Source organism: Stegostoma tigrinum, chromosome 2 (assembly GCF_030684315.1).
Source record: "Stegostoma tigrinum isolate sSteTig4 chromosome 2, sSteTig4.hap1, whole genome shotgun sequence".
In the NCBI taxonomy this organism is placed as follows: Eukaryota; Metazoa; Chordata; class Chondrichthyes; order Orectolobiformes; family Stegostomatidae; genus Stegostoma; species Stegostoma tigrinum.
In genome coordinates this window covers 117,896,743-117,921,691 of record NC_081355.1, presented here as the reverse complement: position 1 = coordinate 117,921,691, position 24,949 = coordinate 117,896,743, and the positions used below count along the sequence as shown (strand labels likewise).

The 24,949-nt window shown below is 41.0% G+C and overlaps 1 protein-coding gene across 12 annotated transcripts in view; it reads right to left on the bottom strand.

Moving 5' to 3' along the window:
* Window positions 1-24,949, bottom strand: part of mllt10 (MLLT10 histone lysine methyltransferase DOT1L cofactor) — a 647,928-nt gene that overhangs the window by 485,840 nt on the left and 137,139 nt on the right. For 10 of the 12 annotated variants that reach the window (XM_059638794.1, XM_059638800.1, XM_059638789.1 and 7 more), the window contains 3 exons: window positions 15,030-15,626; window positions 3,669-3,737; window positions 1,814-1,989 (listed from right to left, as the gene is read on the bottom strand). In XM_059638794.1, the coding sequence (XP_059494777.1) occupies window positions 1,814-1,989; window positions 3,669-3,737; window positions 15,030-15,626 (842 nt within the window). The remainder of the gene's footprint in view (window positions 1-1,813; window positions 1,990-3,668; window positions 3,738-15,029; window positions 15,627-24,949) is intronic. The other 2 variants (XM_059638793.1, XM_048559223.2) reach the window with 1 other exon arrangement.

Genomic DNA, 24,949 nt, shown 5'->3' with positions numbered 1-24,949 from the left:
AAAGATTTTTTCATGTTGTCAAAGCAGATTAATTTGAAAGTTTTTTCAAAGCTGTGACGCAACTGAAGTGCCTTTGCACAATCATTTCATTAAGTGGGCCATGCAACACTAATTTAGTCTGAATTTCCTGGCTCTTTTTCATATTTCAGAACTCAAAGATCAGTTTAAATGCCATAGTCAATGGGGAAGAGGGGGCAGGGGGAGGAGGAACTTTGATGTCTAAACCAATAACATTTACTGCTCATTTCTAATTGCTACTAGGAAGGTGGTGGGCAGCTGCCATCTTGAACTACTGCAGTCTACTTAATGGAGGTACCTCCACAATGCTGTTAAGGAAACAGTTCCTGGACTTTGACCCAAAAATCAATGAATGAATGGTGATATATTTCCAAGTCAGGATTTTTGTTTGACTTGCAGAGGAACTTGCAGATGGTCATGTTCCTATACATATGCTGCTCCTGTCCATCTAGGATGTTAGTAGTCATGGATTAGAAGGTGCTGTCTAAGTAGTCTTGTTGAAATTCTGCAGTGCGCATTATGGCACACTTCACTGTCACTGGTGGAGGGTGTGAATGAGGATATAATACAAATCAAGCAAGCTGCTTTGTCCTGGATGGGATTAAACATTTTATGTTTTTGAAGCTGCACTCATCCAGACAAGTGGGGAATATTCTAACAAACCCCTGGTGTCTTGCAGACAGTGGACAGGCCTTGTGAAGTCAGGTGGTGAGTTACTCACTGTAGGATCCATAACCTCTGAACTGTTCTTGTAGTCATAGCATTCATATGGCAAATTTGAGTTTAATTTCTGGTCAATGGTAACCCCCTGCACGCCAGGATGTTGACAGTGGTGGATTCAGTGATGGTGATGTTGTTGAATATCATGGAGTGATCGCTGGGTTTTCCATTGTTGGAGCTTGGCACTTCTGTAATACGAATGTTACTTGCCACTTCTCTGCTCATATCTTGCTGTATTTTTTCCCCACATTTCAAAACAGTGACCACCCACATCAACAATTCATAGCTTATGCATTGTATAAATCTCATCCATTTTTTGGAAGAATTTTTTTTAAAAAAGGACTTCAAAGGTCACCACCGTGATCTTTGGTAGTTGTTGCTTATTTACCGGCACAAAAAGAATTAGATAAATGACCTCCATCTGTTAAGAAATTCGGTATTTTTTAAAATTGTTGCTCACAGTGTGAATATGCCAAATTGTATACAAAAATTATTTTATAATTTCATAGTTAGTGCTTAAGTGTTAACTGTGCACATTTATCATTTATTTAATGGACATAAGGAATGGTCTTTTAATGTGAGCTTTTAAGGGCAAATAATATTTAATACAACTCTTTTCATTTGACTACGTGACAATAGCTGACTCACAAAAAGGTAGCCATGTTCAATTCCTACTCCACTACTAATCTGACTGAGGCAGTGATTAGAATTAAACATGGAGAGGCAAGTAAAAAGAAAATAATTCAGACATTATGTCCTGATCATTATTCCCTGCCAGAATTATGTGATTAAGAGCAGTAGCTGGCTAGTGATGACCCTGCATTTAGTCTATACTAACATTAACTGAAGAAGAATTGCCACATATCTAAAATATCAGAGGGCATTTTGTGCCTGGCGAGCCGTAGCATAAACAGATGATTTTAGTGTTTTTCCCCCTAAAACTATTCAGGGCACATTGGTAGAAAAAGGAGGGGTCAAAATAACATCCTATTCCAATAAAAAAAATGTAAAATATGTTTCTTGCTACAGTTACACTAGGGTCTTTTAGTTCTTAAACCAGTAAATAATCTCTTACCTGAGTTGTAGAAACCATAGTTGCAACAGAAACAGCAGCTGAAGGTGATGTGCACAACTGTTGTAAATGGGTTGCACTTTGTGATGGTAAAATAGAACTGGAAAGTGCAGGACTGCAGCTCGAGCCTGGTAGTGTATTCTGCAGTGAAACTGGTACGTCATTACTTGTATAAACACCTGAAAGAAAAATTGATTGTGCAAATCTCAGCTCAAAAATTAATCCAATTTATTATATAACAGAATCCCAACAGTGTGGAAATAGGCCCTTTGGTCCAACATATCCACATTGACCCTCGTGGCATTCCATCCAGACACATCTCCCATTACGCAATTAATCTACACATCCGTGAAGACTACTGGCAATTTAGCATAGCCAATCCACCTAGCCTGTGGGAGGAAACTGAAGCACCCGGAGGAAACCCACACAGGCACATGGAGAACGCACAAACTTCACACAGATAGTCGCCCAAGGGTGGAATCGAACTGGGTCCCTGGTACTATGAGGCAGCAGTGCTAACCACTGAGGCACTATACCCCACTATCTGTAACTTCTCATTCATCAATGTACACTAATCTTATCATACACAGAAATCTTCTGAGCGTTGCCCCATTTAGCACTGCTTTCCTTTAACATTGACAAGGTATTGGAATCTGACATAATAAGTGTCACTTAATTGGTTTTAACATAGTTTATCATGCCTTATTCAAGTTTATCATGCCTCATTCAACTGATGCCACTTCAGCACAACACTGTATCCACTCTGACTTGAGGCTGTTCAGCATGCCCGATGTTCTGACTTGCAACCCGTCATCATACCACACACAGCTTTGAGAAAGAAAGTATGCCTTGGACATCTTCCCACCTCTAAAACCAAATATCATGAAATGGCCACAATGTGGTCAGCAACTTGCAAAGGCCCTAGAAGGCAGAGCAGGGTCTGATGAACAACGACTCTCCCCTGTGGAGATTCAAGGCAACAGTACGTGAGCTCCAATCTTGCAGAGTCCACTACAGTAGATGTTGTAAGTGGAAAGTGAAATTTAGAAGTATGAAAGATAGTGGGAACTGCCGATGCTGGAGAAACTGAGATAACACGGTGTGAAACTGGATGAGCGCAGCAGGTCAAGCAGCATCAGAGGATGCTGTTTGACCTGCTGTGCTCACCCAGCTTCACAGAGTGTTACTCCACTTACCAATGTTGGAACCTGGCCATTTAAAGAACTGTATTTCAAATTCCAAGGTACAGATATACTATATTAAATTTTATTTCTGCCGAAGAAGGTCCTATGAAGCCTAATGCCTGTTTTACCATTGATTTCTAAGAGAATTAATGCTTTACTTAAAATAATTTCATGTAAATTTGTGATTTTTAGGAAGGCAACCATAACTTGAAGTGAGGACATTTTGTATATCACATAAATTCTGTGTCATTAATCAGTAATTCAGGACGAGAACCACAGGCTCTGACTATTTCTAACCACACTTTTGCTGCAATTTAAACTAAATTTGTAACCATATTACAGCAAATTGACAAACAACTGTTCAGAAAGCCTGACAAGGTGCGCTTTACACTGTGTGCTGCAACACTAATAAAAAGTTACAGGTTAATTCATATTTGTAAGTGGCAGAAACCTGAGAAACATTTGCTGTCAAAACTAAAGGTTTTGTAGTTATTCTTTCATCTAAACATTGAACAGATTCAAATGCTTCACTCAGGAAAAAGCTACATAAAGTGTACAGTGGGGAAAAAAAACATCTAGTGATATAAATACAAATTCTGTCAAGACTCTGTTTATATGGCTTGTTTATCATCATGGAATGTGAAGGCTACTCCCAGGTTTAAAGGTAGACTTACGTCTTATGGGTTCAATGCCATTTAAGGAATAACTCTTTCCTCGAAATCTTCCTGTTTCAATTTCACAATCTATCAAAGAAAACAAATATCTAACTGTCAAACTGGTTCTGTGACTATGCCCGTGTTTGGGATTTACATTTTGTAGCAATATTCTAATAGTTCCTTTCTTCAGTTTCAAGGTTATGAGGGAGCATGGCCATTGGAGTTCAACGGCAAAATCTCTGGAGCATGCATATACAGTTTTCATTATGTTTGTTTATGGAATTAATCTTCATTTTTCAAACCATTAAATTTTTTTTTGAATAGAAGTGGTTTCAAATAATATCCCCATCATTTTATCATACTCAATCAATTTTTATTTTAATTGCTATATGTCAACCCAAGCCTGGATACTGCCCAAATCTTGCTGCATTTGAATACTGACTGCTTCATTATCTAAAGAATTTCTCATCAATTCCACCCTAACATTCACAGAAACAATCTCTGGCAGGATTTCTTGTTGTTGGCCTTTCCTTCCAATGTTCATGTTCCCCAACATCACCATATCACCCACATCCGCCTCCATCACCATCATCCATTGTCAACTATACATGCACCAAATAGTCCAATCTTCTACATGCATCAGACATTGCTTATCTGAATGAACCAACAGATTGGCCTTCCATTAGCCAAAAGAAAATACAATTGAGTCAAGGATAACAGTGTGGAGCTGAAGGAACACAGCAGGCCAAGCAGCATCAGAAGCGCAGGAATGTTGACATTTCGGGTCAGGACCCTTCTTCTGACCGTTTTTCTGAAGAAGGGTTCCGAACCGAAATGTCAACTTTACTGGCCTCTAATGCTGCCTGGCCTGCTGTGTTTCTCCAGCTCCACACTGTGTTATCTCTGATTCCAGCATCAGCAGTTCTTAATATCTCCAAATAAGTCACGTATTGGAAAAGCAAATTACTGCAGATGCTGGAATCAGTACTGAAAACAAATTATGCTGGAGATCACAGCAGGCCAGGTAGCATCCAAGGAAAGAAAGCAAGCTAACCTTTCAAGATTACATGACCCTTTAGCACTGATGTTAAGTGTGGAGGGGCAACATTTATGCAATAGTAAGGTGGGGGGGGGGGGGGGTAAGAGCCACAGGAAGGTCAGAGACGTGCTTGCACAAGCTGGAGGACATTTTAATACAGCACCTGCTCACATGCCCACGTGTCTGTCCTCAGTATGCTGCAATGCTCCAGTGAATCATAGCAGAAACCTTACAACCTCTGGATTTAACATTGAGTTCAACACCTCCAAACTGTGAACTCATTCCCATTTGTTCCCTTTCTTTTAGCTTGACTTTTTACATTCTTTCCCACTATGTTTTCTCTCCACCCACCTCCTCCTCCTTCTCCTCCCACTCCCCACTTCCTCCCCCTCCCCACTTCATCCCACCGCCCCCATCGTCCCCTCCCATCCCAGTCTTTCCAGTCTGGAAGTTAGACAAACCATTGTTCTGCTGTTCTCGCATTCCAATCACTTATCTGAGCTATCAACATTCTTTCTCCCCAAACACTCACCTCTCTACTTTAGCATAATGCTGCCCCCTCAAAACTTCACTTCAGCTCTGATGAAGAGACATGTAGACTAGAAATGTTAGCTTGCTTTCTCTCCATGGATGCTGCCTGACCTGCTGTGATCTCCAGCATTGTTATTGATTCTATTGCATCACAAAACTTATCCGTCTAATTAACTATACCTTTCTTAACGTTTCTCTCCCATTCTTTATAGTAGAGAACCGAATATTTTAGATTTAACAGTTCATTTTCTAATGTTGCTCATGATGCAAATTTTTTAACTTCATTTCTTACTTGTAAAAATCTTCAACTGTATCTCAAGTTATTTACATTTTTCAAAAATATTTTCAGTTTATTTCTCAAAGCGAAAGTTTAGTACAGAATAGTTAGAGTACTACGTACAGTCCAACACAATACTTGTGAAAGGACGTCAAATTGTAAACAGGACATACAGGAGCTTAGTCCCTATACACCTGCATTCCCCATGCAGATGGCCTAAAAGCCCTCCACTTCTTCCCATCCCACAGGCCCGACCAGTCCCCCACCACCGACAGCCTCATCCGCCTAACCAAACTCGTCCTCACACTCAACAACTTCTCTTTTGAATCCTCCCACTTCCTACAGACAAAGGGGGTGGCCATGGGCACCTGCATGGGCCCCAGCTATGCCTGCCTCTTTGTAGGTTACGTGGAAAATCCCTCTTCCATACCTGCACTGGCCCTAAACCCCACCTCTTCCTCCATTACATTGATGACTGTATTGGCGTCGCCTCGTGCTCCCAAGAGGAGATCAAACAGTTCATCCACGTCACCAACACCTTCCACGCCAACCTTAAGTTCACCTGGACCATCTCCAAACATCCCTTACCTTCCTGGACCTTTCTATCTCCATCTCAGGCAACCACCCACAAACCAATGTCTCAAGCCCACTGACTCCCAAAGATACCTGGAATACACCTCTTCCCACCCACCTTCCTGCAAAAATGCCATTCCCTATTCCCAATTCCCTCACGTCCACCGCATCTGCTCCCAGAATGAGGCATTCGACTCCCGTACGCCCCAGATGTCCTCGTTCTTCAAGGACTTCAACCTCCCCCACGCAGCGGTCGGGAACGCCCTCGACCGTGTCTCCTACATTTCCCGCACCACATCCCTCACACCCCACCCCGGCAATAACCCCCAAAAGAGAATCTCCCTAGTCCTCACATACCACCCCACCAACTTCTGGATACAACGCATCATCCTTCGACACTTACGCCATCTACAATTCAACCCCACCACTAAAGACATTTTTGCAACCCCACCATTGTCTGCCTTCCGGAGAGGCAACTCTCTCCACGACTCCCTTGTCTGCTCCACACTGCCCTCCAACCACAACACACCCGGCACTTTCCCCTGCAACCGCAGGAAGTGCTACAGCTGCCCCTACACCTCCTCCCTTACCCCCATCCCAGGCCCCAAGATGACTTTCCACATCAAGCAGATGTTCACCTGCACATTTGCCAATGTGGTATACTGCATCTGCTGTACCCGGTGTGGCTTCCTCTACATTGGGGAAACCAAGCGAAGGCTTGGGGACCACTTTTCAGAACACCTACACTCGGTTCACGACAAACAACTGCACCTCCCAATCATGAACCATTTCAACTCCCCCTTCCGTTCCTTAAACGACATCCTGGGCCTCTTGTAGTGCCATAATGATGTCACCCGTAGGATGCAGGAACAGCAACTCATATTCCACTTGGGAACCCTGCAGCCCAATGGTATCAATGTGGATTTCACCAGCTTGAAAATCTCCCCTCCCCCGCCACTGCATCCCAAAACCAGCCCAGCTCGTCCCCACCTCCCTCACCTGTTCTTCCTCTCACCTATCCCCTCCTCCCACCTCAAGCCGCACCTCCATTTCCTATCTACTGACCTCATCCCGCCCCCTTGACCTGTTCATCCTCCCCACCTCATCACCCACACTCTCCTCTACACCTATCTTCTCCTCTATCCATCTTCGGTCCACCTCCCCCTCTCTCCCTATTTATTTCAGAATCCTCTCCCCATCCCCCTTTTCTGATGAAGGGTCTAGGCCCGAAACGTCAGCTTTTGTGCTCCTAAAGATGCTGCTTGGCCTGCTGTGTTCATCCAGCTCCACACTTTGTTATCTCGTACAGGAGCTTTGCTTGGAAGACATTACGGATGAAGCCTTTCTGCTAGAAGGAGACATGAGAGAAGCTGAATTATTATCTTTAGATCAGAGAAGATAAAGGGAGAGTTTTCATAACAGACCTACAAAATAAAACTGTTTGCTACATTAAGCAAATGCAAACTGTTTGCACTGAGAGGAAGGACTGTAACCAGAATACACAGATTTAAACTAATTTGGCAGGTGTGATTAGGTGTAGTGATTCGGAAAGCACCAACTGAAAGATGCTTCGACTTCAAAGAGAAATTGGATACATGTTTGAGGGAGAAATATATGCATTGGCTTCAGAATAGGTCAGGAGTAAAGGAATGCTTGCTTCAATTTTCTGACACTTTATTATCCAATACATTATGTATAGTTTTTCACTGTATCAATTTCAAAATAACAAAAGAAATCAGAAAAACATAGCTAATGAAATTCTGGGAATCTTTTAAAAGAAATGTTCAGTTTTATAAAGTCAAATTCCAAAAAAAAACTGATTCTGTGAACACTGCTGATTTGCTGATTCTGAAGACAGAATTACTAAGATCCATGGTAATTGTTTGCAAAAAGGATTAAAAGCCAACTTCTTTGTACATTGTTTCATTTATGCATCGGGTCTCATTAAAATATGTAAGGAAATAATGCTCTCTTGCATTGCATTACTACAAGACGAGCGACTGTGACCCAGAAAATGTATTAAACTTGATGATTCCTGAATTCTTGCATTAATTCGTTTCAGCTTCCTAAACATGCAAAACTGTTGCACTTAAATATTCCTTCCGCTTTGCACATAGGTTACAAACTAGACAGTAACTCCTAGCATTGGTAAAGGATTTAAAAAGTAAATAAAAATTTCCAGTATTTTCGTTTGACCCCAGATTTTCAGCACCTTCAGTATTTTGCTTTTGGATTTTGGATAGCATGTGTACAGGTGGGTTTAAGCTCAAGGCAGACTAGGAATACAGCAAAAAGGAAGAATATCTTAAGACATCTCAAGATTTCCAATCTCTCTGATAATGATTAGAAAGTTAGCATTCAGGCACTTTATCTAAATGCTTGTAGTATTCGCAACAAAGTAGTCTTGAACGATTATGATGTGTTAGGCATCACAGAGACATGGTTGCAGGGAGTTCAGGACTGGGAGTTAAACATCCAAGGATTCACAACATCGAAAAGACAGGGAGGTGGGCAGAGGGGATGGGGTTGCCTTGTTAGTTAAGAATGAAATTAAATCTACGGCACTGAATGACATAGGGTCAGAGGATGTGGAATTTGTGTGGGTAGAGTTGAGGAACCACAAAGGCAAAAAAACTATAATGGGAGTTATGTACAGACCTCCTAACAGTGATCAGGACCAGGGGTGCAAGATGCACCGAGAAATAGATAGTGCATGTCAGAAAGGCAAGGTAACGGTGATCGTGGGGGACTTCAATATGCAGGTGGATTGGGTGAATAACGTTGCCGATGGATCCAAAGAAAGGGAATTCATGGAATGTTTGCAGGATGGCTTTTTGGAACAGCTTGTGATGGAGACCACAAGGGAGCAGGCTATTCTGGACTTAGTGCTATGCAATGAGCCAGACTTTATAAAAGACCTTAAAGAAAGGGAACACTTAGGAGGCAGCGATCATAATATGGTAGAGTTCAGTCTGCAGTTTGAAAGAGAGAAGGCAAAATCAGATGTTCTGATGTTACAGTTAAATAAAGGTAATTACATGGGCATGAGAGAGGAATTGACGAAAACCGACTGGAAGCAGAGCCTAGCGAGGAGGACAGTAGAGCAACAATGGCAGGAGTTTCTGGGTGTAATTGAGGACACAGCACAGAGGTTCATCCCAAAGAAAAGAAAAATTATCCGGGGTGGGATTAGACAGCCATGGCTGACAAAGGAAGTCAGGAAATATACGAAGGAAAAGAAACAGCCGATAAAGTGGCCGAGAGCACTGGGAAATCAGAAGATTGGGAAGGCTACAAAAACAAATAGGAGGATAACAAAGAGAGCAATAAGAGGATCAAATATGAAGGTAGGCTAGCTAGTAATATTAGAAATGATAGTAAAAGCTTCTTTCAATAAATAAGAAACAAACGAGAGGCAAAAGTAGATATTGGGCCACTCCAAATTGATGCTGGAAGGCTAGTGATGGGAGATACAGAAACAGCTGAAGAACTTAATAAGTACTTTGCGTCAGTCTTCACAGTGGAAGACATGAGTAGTATGCCAACAATTAGGGAGAGTCAGGGGGCAGAGTTGAGTATGGTAGGCATTATGAAAGAGAGAGTGCTAGAAAAGCTAAAAGGTCTAAAAATTGATAAATCTCCTGGCCCCGATGGGCTACATCCTGGAGTTCTGAGGGAGATGGCTGAGGAAATAGCAGAGGCTTTGGTTGTGATCTTTCAAAAGTCACTGGAGTCAGGGAAGTCCCAGATGATTGGAAAATTGCTGTTGTAACCCCCTTGTTTAAGAAAGGATCAAGGCAAAAGATGGAAAATTATAGGCCGATTAGCCTAACCTCGGTAGTTGGTAAAATTCTAGAATCCATGGTCAAGGATGAGATTTCTAAATTCCTGGAAGTGCAGGGTCAGATTAGAACAAGTCGGCATGGATTTAGTAAGGGGAGGTCGTGCCTGACAAACCTGTTAGAATTCTTTGAAGAGGGAACAAGGATGTTAGACCAGGGAAACCCGGTAGATGTTATCTATCTAAACTTCCAAAAGGCCTTTGGTACGGTGTCTCACGTGAGGCTGCTGAGCAAGGTGAGGGCCCATGGTGATCAAGATGAGCTATGGGCTTGGGTTGAGGATTGGCTGTCTGACAGAAGGCAGGCAGTTGGGATAAAAGGCTCTTTTTCGGAATCGCAACCGGTGACGAGTGGTGTCCCGCAGGGTTCAGGGTTGGGGCCGCAACTGTTCATCTTGTATGTTAATGATCTGAATGAAGGGACTGGAGGCATTCTGGCAAAGCTTGCCGATGATACAATGATAGGTGGACAGGCAGGTAGCACTGAAGAGGTGGAGGAGCTGCAGAAAGATTTAGACAGTTCAGCAGTGTCGTCCAGGAAATGGCTGATGAAATTCAATGTGAGTAAATGTGAGGTTTTGCACTTTGGAAAAAAGAATACAGGCATGGACTATTTTCTAAATGGTGGGAAAATTCGTAAAGCAGAAGTACAAAGGGATCTGGGAATGTTGGTCCAGGGTTCTCTAAAGGTTAACTTGCAGGTAGAGTCCGTGATTAAGTAAGCGAATGTAATGTTGTCGTTTATCTCAAGAGGGTTAGAATATAAAAGCAGCGATATGCTTCTGAGGCTTTATAAAGCTCTAGTTAGGACCCACTTAGAATACTGTGTCCAATTTTGGGGCCCACACCTCAGGAAGGATATACTAGCCCTGGAGCGTGTCCAGCGGAGATTCACACAGATGATCCCTGGAATGGTAGGTTCAACATATGATGAACGGCTAAGGATCCTGGGATTGTACTCATTAGAGTTTAGGAGGTTGAGGGGAGATCTAATAGAAACTTACAAGATAATGTATGGCTTAGAAGGGGTGGACGTTAGGAAGTTGTTTCTGTTAGGCGGGGAAACTAGGACCGTGGGCACAGCCTTAAAATTAGAGGAGGCAAATTTAAAACTGAAATGAGACGACATTTCTTCAGCCAGAGAGTGGTGGGCTTGTGGAATTCATTACCACAGAGTGCAGTGGAGGCTGGGGCGTTGGATGCCTTCAAGGCAGAGATCGACAAATTCTTGATCTCACAAGGAATCAAGGGCTACGGGGAGAGTGCAGGGAAGTATAGTTGAAATGCCCATCAGTCATGATTTAAATGGCGTAGTGGACTTGATGGGCCAAATGGCCTTACTTCCAGTCCTTTGTCTTATGGTCTTATGGATTTTCAGAGTATTGCAAAAACTAGAAAGAAAAATTGAAAGTCATGGGAAGGGATTTCGACAGAACAGGGTTAAGGCAAAAGAAATGGGAATGGACAGAGACCACAGTCAAAGTGCAAGATGGGAAATAAAACAAGATGAAACTTTAAACACAGTGTGGGGTAAGAACCTTGAGAATATTAAGATAGGAAGTTTATTTAAAATTCAAAACAATAAGCAGGTGGAGTCCAAAATTACCCAAAATAGGTAATCATGTGTTATAAGAGTTGATGGTTGTGCGAGGAGGTTGGAAAGTAATTAGTTAGTTAGTTTACTAACACTATTCAAAGGGTTTATTAAGCAAAGCAATTTTAATGTTCAACCAGTTGAACAAATCAACAAATTTACTAATACATTTGGGAAAGGAAACCCACCGTGCCTGTTGATCATTCCATTTCCACACTACTGTTGTTGACTAGAAACTGACTACTCAGTTGTAAAAATAATATTGAATTAGAATGCAAACAAGGCATAGCCAAGACCATCCGATTCTACTAAATTCTCTTTCCTAACATTGGGTTTTGTACAAAGTTCAGAGTGGGTCAAAATTGAATAATGACCCACTCATAGGCCAAACAACAAACAAATACAACCATATCCACTGAAGTCCCAGTCTCTGTCATCAGCCTGTGGATGCTATATCCTAATAGGAACTCAGTAATCTGTGGATGACTCTTTTTGGTTGTCTTAATCATTTCAGCTACTGCCTTTAATATCTTACAAACCAGAACACTGCATAAGTGCAAGTTATGCGATGAAAAAGGGGTAAACAGAATTGATGTTGAAATAATCAGCCCTACTTTCCATCCAGCATTACTGTCAGCAGTGGTAAAACATTTCTTAGGATGTGGCCAGGGCTTTTCAGTAAAGGCCAGAAGTGAACACTGTTTTTCATTTAGATGTAGATATAGATTCACACAGCACAGAACAGACCCTTAGGTCTGTGATAATGGGAACTGCAGATGCTGGAGAATCCAAGATAATGAAATGAGAGGCTAGATGAACACAGCAGGCCCAGCAGCATCTCAGGAGCACAAAAGCTGACGTTTCGGGCCTAGACCCTTCATCATTAGGTCTAACTTGTCCACACCAACCAGACATCCCAATCTGACCTAGTCACATTTGGCCCATAGCCCTCTAAACTCTTGCTATTCAAATACCCAGGGTTTTAAATGTTGTAACTGTATCCGTCTTCACCACTTCCTCTGACTTGAAACACTTATTTTAAAAAAAATTAGCTTCAAGATTTTTCTATTGGTGACAGTAAATTCAATAAAATTCTGCCATTACCAACACAGCTTATTTCTATCTCAACAACACTTGTCCATTTTCTGAAACCGGGGTCCATATTTTTCACATCTCTCGACCTGTATGCTCAATATTATTATTGCAAGCTTTCCAACTCCTTTTTGTCCAACCTTCAACCATTCCAACACACTATTACCTATTTTGGACTCTAATTGCTCATTGCTTTGAATTTAAAATCAATTTCTCATCCCAATTTTCTCAAGTTTCTTGGTTTGTTTAAAATTCCATCCAGTTTTATTTCCCATCTTGACTGGGTTCTCTGTCCATTCTCATTTCTTTTGCCTAGGCTCCTGTTCTTTGGAATTCCCTTTCCCTGACTTTCAATTTTTCTTTCTAGTTTTTGGGCTATTCTGAAAATCCAAAAGCAAAACACAAAGTGCTGAAAATCTAGGGTTAGGGCAGAAAGTGCTGGAAGTATTGTGATGGCTGTGGAAAGAGTGAGACAGAGTTAGCTGTTCAGGTCAACGACCCAGTTTTGATGAAGATCTGACCTGAGGCATGCTTCTGTTTCACTCTCTGCAAAGGCTATCAAATTTGCAGCATTTTGTGCTTTTCATAGAAGCCCTACAGCGTGGAAGCAGGCCATTCATCCTGTTGAGTCCACACTGACCCTCCAAAGAGCAGTCCACCCAGACCACTCACATATTCTCTCTCTTTAAACGCACATTTGCCACAGCTAACCCACCTAGCCTCCATATCCCAGGAGAGATTGTGGGCAATTTAGCATGGTCAATCCACCTAATCTGCACATTTCATTTATTAAAATTCCAACAGTCATTCGTTTCCATAATTCACAGCTCACCATCTTATTCATCTTGATTAATCTTTTCTCCACAAACTGTCAATTATCACAGGCCACCTTCCTTTGTAAAAAGGTTACACAATATTATAGCAATTAGTATATTTTCTCCTTTAAAAGTACAGAAGAATGAAGACTATTCTGGCTAATAATATATTTTAATTTTTAATGCTTACAAAGTGTAACATGTTCCACAAGAACAGGTTGAAACAGTAGGTCAGTACAGGTAATGTGTTAAGTGTGAAACTAATAGATGAAATTTGGAAAGTTGTCAGTATTACCTCAAGTGCAGGCAGTTTGGACAGTCTTCTTCCACTTGTGGTCATGACACAATAACATATATGGTCAATGTCAAGGTTCTTTTCAGTCTCAAGAAATACCAGTAAATTCAGCAGTTGCAACCGAAGTATAGTCAGAAACACAGAATGTTATAACACAGGAGGATTTGGCACACTGTGCCAGATTTCAAAGATGTATCCAATTAATCTAAGTCTCCTGCTGGTTCCCTAAACACCAAAGTTTCCTCCAAGTCTACATCCAATTCCTTTTTGAAAGTTATTGGCATCCTTATTTAAGACGACTAATAGGTTTCTATACTTTATTACAGAAGGAATTGACCATATATGTAAAAATACTGTGCTTCAATAACGCAGAGCATTGGTGAGACCACATCTTCAATACTGCACATTGTTTTGGTCTCCTTATTGATGTAAATGTGTTAGAGGTGCTTAAGAGAAAACACACTAGACTGACAGCAGGTATGAGTGAGTTGTGTTGTGTTGGTGAGGAAGGGCTTGCTTCCACTGGAGTTAGGAAGAGTGAGCGGTCACGTTTGAAATGTACAACATCTTGAATGGTCAGGCAGGGTGGACATGGAAAACATGTTTCCTCTTATAGGTGAATCCAGAACTCGGGGACACCGTTTTAAAATTACAGGTTTCCCTTTCAGGAAAGGGACAAGAGTTTTTCTTCCTCTCAGAGGGCTGACATATTTTGGAGCATTCTGTCTCAGAATAAGGTGGAGGCAGAGTCATTGAATATTTTTAAGACAGAGGTGGATAGATTCTTGCCAGGCAGGGAATCAAGGAGTTCAGGGGTAGATGGGAACATGGAATTTGAAACATTGATCTCAGCGACTTGCACAGCAGGCTTGAAACTAAATGGTCCACATTTGTTACTATTCTGATGTCTGTAATTTCATAACACCAAGTCTTCTGCTCTTACATATCACCCGGCATTTTCTGAAAGAAAATTTATAACTTTTTTTTAATGAATGTTACCTCCCTACACATGCTGGTTGCCATTAACTTAAATCTACTGCTATTTTTCCCCAAACAAGCTCGTCATGTCAATATTTATTTACAAATACTCTGATGATCTAGAACAGAATCCTTTGTGATATTTCCAACCATACCAAGAAGCAACTGTGCTGGCAAGTATGGGAAGGTGAGAAGAAAGAATGAGGTGGTGAAAGCAACGAGGAGAGCAAAGCAAAACAAGGGAGGAATGAGCAAAAAGGAGATGGGGAGAGAAAAGGAGAGATTAATTTATTTAAACACTCACTAAGAATTTTTTTTTGTACACAAATCTATCAAAAACCCACCTGAACCAGCTGGAGATGAGCTGACACTAAGATTCTGTAAACTTCCATTTCGGAGTAAGGATGGAGATTCCTGCAGGCTTACACTTGCCATACTGCCTGCAGCAGATGTAACTGACGATGATGATGGTGATGCAGATGAGAGAGAAAGCTGAGAAATGTTATCCTTATTTTTACTTCCTTTTGGTCTGCCAGGTCCATGCTTGTACTTTTTATTTCTCTTTCTCTTTTTTTCTTTTATTGTCTCTTCCTCCTCAACTTGAGCTCTTTTATACCCTGATACACCACTTGAAGTAATAGTTGTAACATCAGAGATATCTTTTTCTTCACAACCACTCTCAGTGTGTATTGAAGGTTTGATGTTTATTGTTTCAGGAGGTCCAGATGACGTTGGTGAAAGGGTCAGCACAGGACTAGTACAAATCAAAGTCCCTTCTTGGTGAAGACTTTCACCTTTAGTTGTCTCTCTGATTGAGGATTGTTGAGAGTTGCTATAACCATCACTTCTTGTATCTGATTCAGTGAAAGTTTGAAACTCTTGCAGAGGCTGGGCTGAACTGCCAGATGATTTTGTACTGGATACAGTTCCTACTAGATTGTCTGTAACAAAAAGAAATTCACTTATAAAACTCGGCAAGTAGGGTAAATGCAAAAATACAAAAGTACTGGATTTTGATTTCTTAATTGCTCTATAAATGAATTGTGTAAAACAGAAATGTCAAAATTAGCTCTAAGCAACTAAAACAGAATACCAAATTTCAGTAATTCATTTTTTCCAACTTTACAAGATGTTTAAAATCTCATGTCATATTTACAAAATCAGTTGCAGTTTTACAAATAATTTTTGCATCAGATTTTCATATTTTTATAACATAATAATAAGTGCACACACTACAAAAGTAGTATTCCTTGGGTAGCATTCCTTTTATTAGTTCTAAAACCTAAGCTGTGACACTGAAGTCAAGGAAAATAAAGATTCATGCTGACCAATCCTCCATGAGTTAAGCAATGACAGGTAGATTTTAATTAGTCAGGTATGCCAACAAGGCATTGATTTCAAAAAACATTACGACTCAGCTTTCTGTAATGATTTTTTCAAAAAAAAAAAATGTGGTCATCACTGGTCGGCCAGCATTGATTGCCCAGCCCTTGTCACCCTTGAGAAAGTAGTGGTAAACTCTCTTCTTGATCTGTTGTAGCCTGTGTGCTGTCGGTAGACACAACACCATTAGAAAGGGAATTCCAGGATTTTGAACAGATATAGTGATATATTTCCAAGTCTGAATGATGAGTACCTTGGAGGGAACTGTCAGGTGTTCCCATGTATCTGCTGCCCAGTCCTTGCAAATGGAAGAGGTCATGGGTATCGAAGGTGCTGCCTAAACAGCCCCTGTTTAATTTCTGCAGTGTGTCTTGGAGATGGCACACATTGCGGCTGAGCGTCAGTGCTAAGGTACTAAATGTTTATGGATGCGGTGCCAACTAAGTGTACTGCTTTGCCCTGAATGGTGTCACGTTTTGAACATTGTTAACCATTTTGCTCTCCTCTATATCACAGACCACCAGCCTTCAATTAGTTTGGTTCACACTGTGCGATATTTAGAGTCAGTTCTGATATTACCCACTGACAACATATTCTCCACAACAGCTAAACCCCTCATCAAGTTGTTTCAGTAGAGCTATATTATCTATCCAAATTGCCAAGGTATTTGACATCTTGAAATTGGTGGACAAAATCAACCCGGTCAACTACTGCACCAATCTACTCTTGACCATCAGTAAAGTATCAGAAGATGTCATAACCAGGATTACTAGCTTGTGACTATTCAGCAATAACCTGGCCACCAATATTCAGTTTGGGTTCAACCAGGCTCACTTGTTTCTTCCAACACTGACAGATGAGCCGAATTGAAGAAGTGAGACGGTAGGGACTGCCATTGACATAAACACAGCATCTGCCCGTTGCAACATAAGACCATAAGACATAGCGGTGGAACTAAGGCCATTCAGCCCATCGAGTCCACTCTGCCATTTAATCATGGCTGATGGGCATTTCAACTCACATCAAGGAACCCAAGCTAATATGAAGTGATTGGGAATTACAAAAAAAATTCTCCAGTCATTCAAGTCATATTTAGTACAAAAGAACACGAATGGGATCTTTGGACACCAATTATCTCTGATTCAGTGAATGAAGAGAGTATTCCATCTATGATGCTGTAACATTGCTCAATTGATTCAACACAAGGATAAAAAGCCCACTTGATTGGCACCCCACCTACCATTTTAAACAGTCGTGTGTTCCCCAGAAACACACAAACTTTGCAGCAATGCAGCTAAACTCCCTCATCAGCACGATCTAAATCCAGGATTTCTGCCACTTAGAAGGGCAGGACATTAAACACATGAGAAAACCACTGCCAAGTTGCCCTTCAGCCACAACCGATCCCAGGCTGGAATTATATTGCTGTCCCTTTATTACAATTGGCCCAAAAACCTGGAAACACCCTCCAACATTACTGTGGGCGCATTTATACCAGATGGACTGTGGCAGTTCAAGAAAGCAGCTCAATTGTCATCTAGGGATGGAAAACAAATACTGGTCTTGCCACTGATGCTCACATCCTATGAATGCAATAAATTATTCTCACACCCAATTCTTCTTTCCATGTACCACTTACCCTTCATCCCATAATTCTGATTTACAAGGTACAGGCTGTGCAAGTATTCATCTCATGCTTTTGCAACTTTCAGAAACCACAATATCCTTCTTAAACATGTCCAAGAATTGCAATCTGCCCACATGGGGGAACTGCAAGAATCAACGAGTGAAGAAGATAGAACACTGTCACTCTCAGCCTCTCAGTCACACTCTGTATTTGTTTTGATGTTATGAAATATTTGGAATAACAGAAGCAATAGTAGGAGAAAATATATTGGGAATCCCTGCACTATGTTGTACTTCCCTATCCGCCACACTGTTTTGCTAGTGGTTGCACCACATTCTTTGGAGGCAGTGGATACAGCAGCTAGTGGCTACTTGGCTTACATCAGTTTTACATGCTTCACCACTGTAAAGAAGGGCATTGGGAAACATAAGTTTGGTACACATGGAATCTTTCACTTATTTTGTTTGCTGTTGGTCCACATTTAACCTCTCAACTCTGATGTGACAGCTACAACCATGGGAATTCTGGTGTTGACCCTGGCACAAAGTGAGATTTTACTGGTAACTGTCGATTCAAGCCATGCGAAGCTGTCAAAAAACTCCAGAACATGGTTACCAATTCAGGTGGAAAGTGGAGTCTCTATGGCCTGACTCACAACTTTGACCTCAGACACTGACACAACATAACTTAGAGGACAGCTTAGAGGGCGAGATATGCATTTGGAGAGACACTGGGCAAAAGGCCCACAGTCACAGTAGGTGCCACTACATTAGTGGGTATAGTTACACATGAGCATTTCCACAACTACTTTAGAGTCAGATCGTACAGAAGTCAAATTAACATGCGCCAACAAATCAACAATAATCCCACTTTCCAACATTTGGCACACAGCCTCGAATGACAAGTGCCCATCCATGTACTTTTTAAAAAGGTTTGACGTTTCCTGCCTCCATAATTCTCCCAGGCAGTGCATTCCAGATTCCCACTACCCTCTGGATGAAAAGCTTTTCTGTCAAACCCATTTCAAATCTCCATCCTTTCATTTTAAAAAAGGTGCCTCATTATCGACTTTTCAGTTAAGATGAACAGTTGCTTACTATCCACCTTGTGCATGCCCCTCGCAATCTTACATACCTCAATCATTTAATGTTTTAACGAAGAACTAGCTCAGATTGTGGTTGAATTTGTTGGTTGGTTCACCAAACTGACTGATTTTCGTGCAAACATTTAGTCTTCCTTCTAGGTGACATCTTCAATGCTGTCTAGAGGAAGAAGTTTATGCAGAGTTTGGAGCTCATATTTTCTAGATTAGAGTGATGAGCTACTCCAGGAAAACAAACATTCACACTGAATTTCATGGGAGCAGCAGACTAAAGGACCACAAGGACATTAGTTTACAGAACTTGTACATGAATAGTGTTGTGAATAAAACTTTTCCTCCCTCTGATCAGACACTACTGACTATGACAAGTATTTACTGCCCATCTCTAATTGTAGAAAACAGTGGTGAATTGCCTTCTTGAAGCACTGTAGCCCTTGGTGAAAAGGTACACCAACTGTGTTATTGCAAGAAAAAAAAGTTTCACGATTTTGAGCTCAAAATATGAGAACACAATTATAGCTACAATAACAGTAGCATGGTTTAAAAAGAAAACAAATACTCAAGGATATAAGAAATGGTCATAAAAGATGAGGAACAAAAAAGGGAGGTGGAATGGTTATAGTACTGATATGGAAAACATTGTGGAGAGGAATGAGGAAATGTCCTGTGAGAACAACAGGTTGTGAGGGGAAATGAAGTGAAGAATAAAATGATCAAAGTGTAAACATGGGAGTGGTATGGTCGTCAACATAAAAATGAATGAGAAAATCTTCTGAGATAACAAGGTGTAAAGCTGGATGAACACAGTAGGCCAAGCAGCATCACAGAAGCAGGAAAGCTGATGTTTCCAGCCTAGACCGTTCTTCAGAAATGGGTGAGGGGAAGGGGGTTCCATCGCTGCCTCTTTGACCGGTCTGTCTCCTCTCCACCTGTCGTCTCCTCTATCCGCCTCCCCCTCTCTCCCTATTTATTTCAGAACCCCCTTTCCCTCCTCCATTTCTGGAGGGGGGTCTAGGTCCGAAACACCTACTTTCCTGCTCCTATGCTGCTGCTTGGCCTGCTGTTTTCATCTGGATTTACACCTCATTATCTCAGATTCTCCAGCATCTGCAGTTCCTACTATGTCTGAAAAAAATCTTCTATCTACATCACAATATTGTGTGCCTATTGAGACATGAAGTAGGTCCTACAAGAGACAAAGTAAGTACTATAAGCTTAGAGATGTAGGGCACTTTTGTTTTCAAGTGTTTACTAAGCAAGAGGACGCTGACAAAATATCAGTACCAACTGAGATGTGTCAACATTTCAAACAAAGGAGGTGCTAGAAAGGTTGATATGCTTGGGAGTGGATAAGTCACCTGTTTAACGGTAAGTATTCAAGTTGCAAAATGAAGTGGGACATGCAATAGTAGCAGTGCTTGCAATCTTCCAGTTTTCCCTTAATGAGGGGAGGTGCCAGAGGCTCGAAGAATGATAGAAGTGACACTTTTATTAAAGGAATGATGCAAAGACAATACAACCAGTAAAGGTTTCATTTGCAAATCTCATGACAGGATACCTTGAGTCTCGTTAGCAATGGATATGCAATCATGGGCTTCATTAATACGGATGTTGAGGACAAAAGCAGGCAAGCGTGATGCCAATCAGACAGGCTACTGTCAAAGTTTGAGTGTTTGAACTTCATCCAGGTAAATGGGAAATATTCCAATGACACTCCTGATTTGTATCTTGTAGAGGTTAGGCAGGCACTGAGGGGTTAGCTTGTGAATGACTGACTAGCTGAGAGATTCCTGCCTCTGACTTGCTCTTGTAGCCACAGTATTTATCTGGCTAGTACAGATCAATGATAACACCCCAAACATGCTCATCATGCAGAATTCACTGACAGCAATGATGCGGAACGTGAAAGGGCAATGGCTAGATTTTCGCTTCTTAGATACGGTCATCGTCTAGCACTTGTACAGCTCGAATGTACTTTGACACTTGTCAGCCTAAGACTGCATGTTGTCCAGATTCCAATACAATCGAGACATGGACTGCCTCAGTGTCAAAGGAGTCACAGAGGATACAGAACACTGTGTAACCATCTGCAAACACACCTTGATCGTGGGACGTCATTAATGAAGTAGCTGAAGATAGTCATGCTGCGGATAACACGCTGAGAAAATCCAGCAGGGGTATCATGGAGTAGATAAGGCTGACCTCCATGAACCACAACCATCTTTTTTAGCTCTTGATATGACTCTAACCAATAAGAGTCCAGTTTCCTTGCCCCCCATTGTCATGGACTCCAGTTTTGCTAGCACTCATCGATGTCACATTCAGTCAAATTAAGTCTTGGTATCAAAATCAGTCATTCTCTACTCACCTTTGGAGTTGAACTCTTTCCTCCAGTTATGGACCATGGCTATATGAGGTCAGGAGCTAAGTGCTCCTGGTGGAACTCAAATTGAGCATCAGGGTGGAGGTTATTTTTTTGCAAGTGCTGTTCAAAAATGCTGTGATGGTGCCTCCCATTACTTCACTGATGATCAAGAGTAAACTGATGGGCATGAATGTTACTTGCCTCTTGTCAGCTCGAGCTGCTAGGTTGGCAGACAACAAACTTCATGATTCACTGTAGATGGTCACACACTAGCGCAGAATTCCTTTCATTTCAAATATATCTCAGAGCTTGTGTGTAGTAACTTGAATGACACCCTGCAGGATGAGAAAACCTGCAAATCTGGTGAAGCCATGTGCTCATCCTACATACCCATTCACAAATACATTGCCTCATCGATCTCATTTATATAGTTATTCATGAAAACAGGGTGATGGAGCAAACGATGCCTGCTTTGGCCTGGAAGAAGTCCTAACAAAAATGTTAGTGGTTACAATCACCTTCACATGCTAATCGTTATGCCATCCTTGTCCTAGTCTGACATTGTGCATCTGTATGCAGGAAGTGGTTATTTCAATAAGTATGCCATTTGTGAATAAGATCTCTGAAATACTGTTTCTCAATGAATTTCAAGAGAATTACACCCATCACTCTGGGTGAATGTGGTCTACTGTGAATAGCCCTTTGCCTGGTGCTTCTTCCCTATTAAAGCAGTTTGGCCTCCTCTATTCCTTCTCTGTCATGCTGTAGGCAAACTGCTTAAATAGGGAAGAATCAGCAGCTCCATACTTCAAAGCTTACTGCCAGTCCACACTAAAATTATGTTTCAAAATCAGAAGTTGTTGTAAAAACTCAGCAGGTCTTGCAGAATCTGTGGAGTGAAAGCAGAGTTAACACTTTGGGTTTAGTGACCCTTCTTCAAAACTGTTCTTAAGATGATTCTCTGCACCCAAAATGTTAACTCTGCTTTCACTCCGCAGATGTTTCCTGACCTGCTGTGTTTTTCAGTAATTTCTGATTTCCATCATTCACAGTTCTTTGTTTTTTTTGTCTAAAATCATGTTTGACAGGTCTAGCAGAAGAACGTACTTACACTGCAGACACCACTTTGAAGGAAAAATAGCATTTGTAGCACCAGAAAAACATGCCAAGCAGCTAAGTTTCACAATCGGATTCTCTAACGTCATAAAGTGAGTTGGTGATGTGGCTATTAACTATATGAAAGATAAACAAAAATATTGGGAATGTTTTCTTTATCTTAGACCTTTGCCATCTGTTTTTTTCTTGCCTCCTTTCTCATTACAATTGCTCAGAAAAACAGAGTTTGGAAGAATGTGCTTGCTGCTTTCATACCATTAACAAAGAGACTGTCACTTGTAAAATACGCTGTCTTTCAAATATGCTCATAAGCAGTCAGAAGAGTAAAGATCACTTGTCGAAATTTACAATATTTTACTCAGCAGAACGGAGGAGCAGCAACTGGGGGTTGCAGGGAGAATAAGGAAGAGCAATAGAGGAATGTACAGAAAGTGACAGAGGAAGGGAGAAAAGAACATTGAGAAAAATTTGCATTTCAAAAAAAAGACTACGGGAAGCCTGGTCTCAGAGTCTCTCTCATAATCTTTAATATAATTTATTATTTTATGGATGGCACTGGAAAGCTAGCAAGCATTTGTTGATCATCCCCAATTTCCTTTGAAGTGAGACAGGCCATTTAAAAGTCAACCACATTGCTATGGGTTTGGAATCTCACCTAGGCAGGACTAGATAAGGACAACCAGATGGGTTTTGACAATAGTCAAGAATTATTTTATGATGACCATGACTAACATGTGCATTCCAGCTTTATGAATTAAATTTAAACTTGATTAGGTGCTACAGGGAGATTTAAACTCGTATCCAAGCCTCCAAATTGCTAGTCTAGTGACTGTACCCCAAAGCTACTATCTACTCTTTGTAAGTCTGACTTTCCTCTTAATGAACATCAGCAAATTCAAAGTTGTTATTTCAGGCTTCCCTCATCAATTGCTCACTCAAGATAAATTGAATTTACTGAATTTGTGCCCCCGTTAATAGACAGACAGCTTCAAATTCAATAATCAATACTATTTGTTACCATTTTGACCTAGTCTTTACTCATAAAACACAAATGCCTAGTAAAATTCAACAGATATTTTTAGATGAGGTTCCAATTCTAATGTAGCACAATCACCTTGATACAGATAGTTATGGGCTCGATTCTCACTTCAGAGACCTCAGTATAAAATTAGACTGAAAATCCAATGCAGAATTGAAGGTTGCACCTTTTTTTTTGGATGGTATCTTTTAAATGAGATGCTTAAATCCAGATTTTGTTTGCACGATCAGATAGAAGTTGTTCCTATGGCATTATTTTTACCAAGCGAACTTAAGTTCTTCCCCAGAGCATCCTAAAATTTATGCCTCATTCACCGGTAAAACAAATAGGCAAGTCATTAAGTTTGCTATTGGTGGGACTTAATTGTGCACAAATTGGCAGATGTGTGTTTCATATTACAAAACATCATGCATCGGCAACACATCTATGAAAGCTGAATATGGCTCGTTTTAGATGATGACTGAAGAGGTGCAACCAGGGTCTGCGACAGCGCTGCGCATCATGTTGCTAACTGTCATGGTGAGTTATTTTTCATGTTGGGGAATGCTGTCAAGCCATGATAGGTACCAATGTAGTGCATGCAAAATCTCAGGAAGCGTCATCAGCCAACAACATCATTGGATCAATGTTTAGCACTTGCATTTAAAACTTTGAAGCATACTTGCTTTATAATTATGAGTAGCCTACTTATGATCTGACTTCAGTTGTCTCACCACACAGTCTTTTAGTACGTAACCATTTTCCCGCTTCACAAACCAAACTAGCTACTCTGTTTGATTAGTATTAATAGACCTAGGAGCTTTAGTTTGGAGGGGGTTGGCACACTTAAATTTGTCTTGTCAGTATATACCATAATGCCGCCACAATGAACATAGAAATTGTTGGGCTTCTTGATGACTGTAATCACCCATGTTCCATTGGCAGTCATCAAGATGCTAAGAACAATAGCCCTATAAGCCAGATTGGACCAAACTCCCAAGAGTTTGGCTCTATTCCAAGCAAGATTCGTACTTTAACCAGAGGGGGATGGTTCCTCCCCGTCAGGGTGCATCAGGTTCTGCATCAAAGGACAAAAGGAAGTTTATATTGACCAGGGTGGAGAAATGAAATGCCATTACAAGACTTGAAATTGAAAATGGGAGTCTTGTCCAAGCATGGAAGGGAGCAGTACATGCTATTCCTATAAGGGCATTTGCAGTGTTATTAGAAGCATAAATGCAATATCTTATGGCATAACCAGAGTTCTCTCGACAAATTGTCAGAAGAACAAGTTACAGATACGGGAGAGCTATTTCAGGAATCTCTGTAGCTGTATTCTCACGTGGTCGACTAGTCACCATCATTAGCATAGAATAGTTCTCTGGTCAGGAAGTGAGGTGTCCCTTCAATTTCATATTACGAGAAAGACTATACTTGTATACTTCATCAACACTCAAGTACCTTGTGTCATCATGAATTTGTAAATACCATTACATAATTTTTTTTTTACATTTGTCATACACCAAACCACCACAAAACTTAACTCGTTTGAGTTGCTTGTGTGAGTCTCCCATTTTCAATTTCAAGTTTTCTACATCATTGTACTTCTCCATCTTGGTCTTCATAAATTTCCTTCAATCAACTCCTTAATCA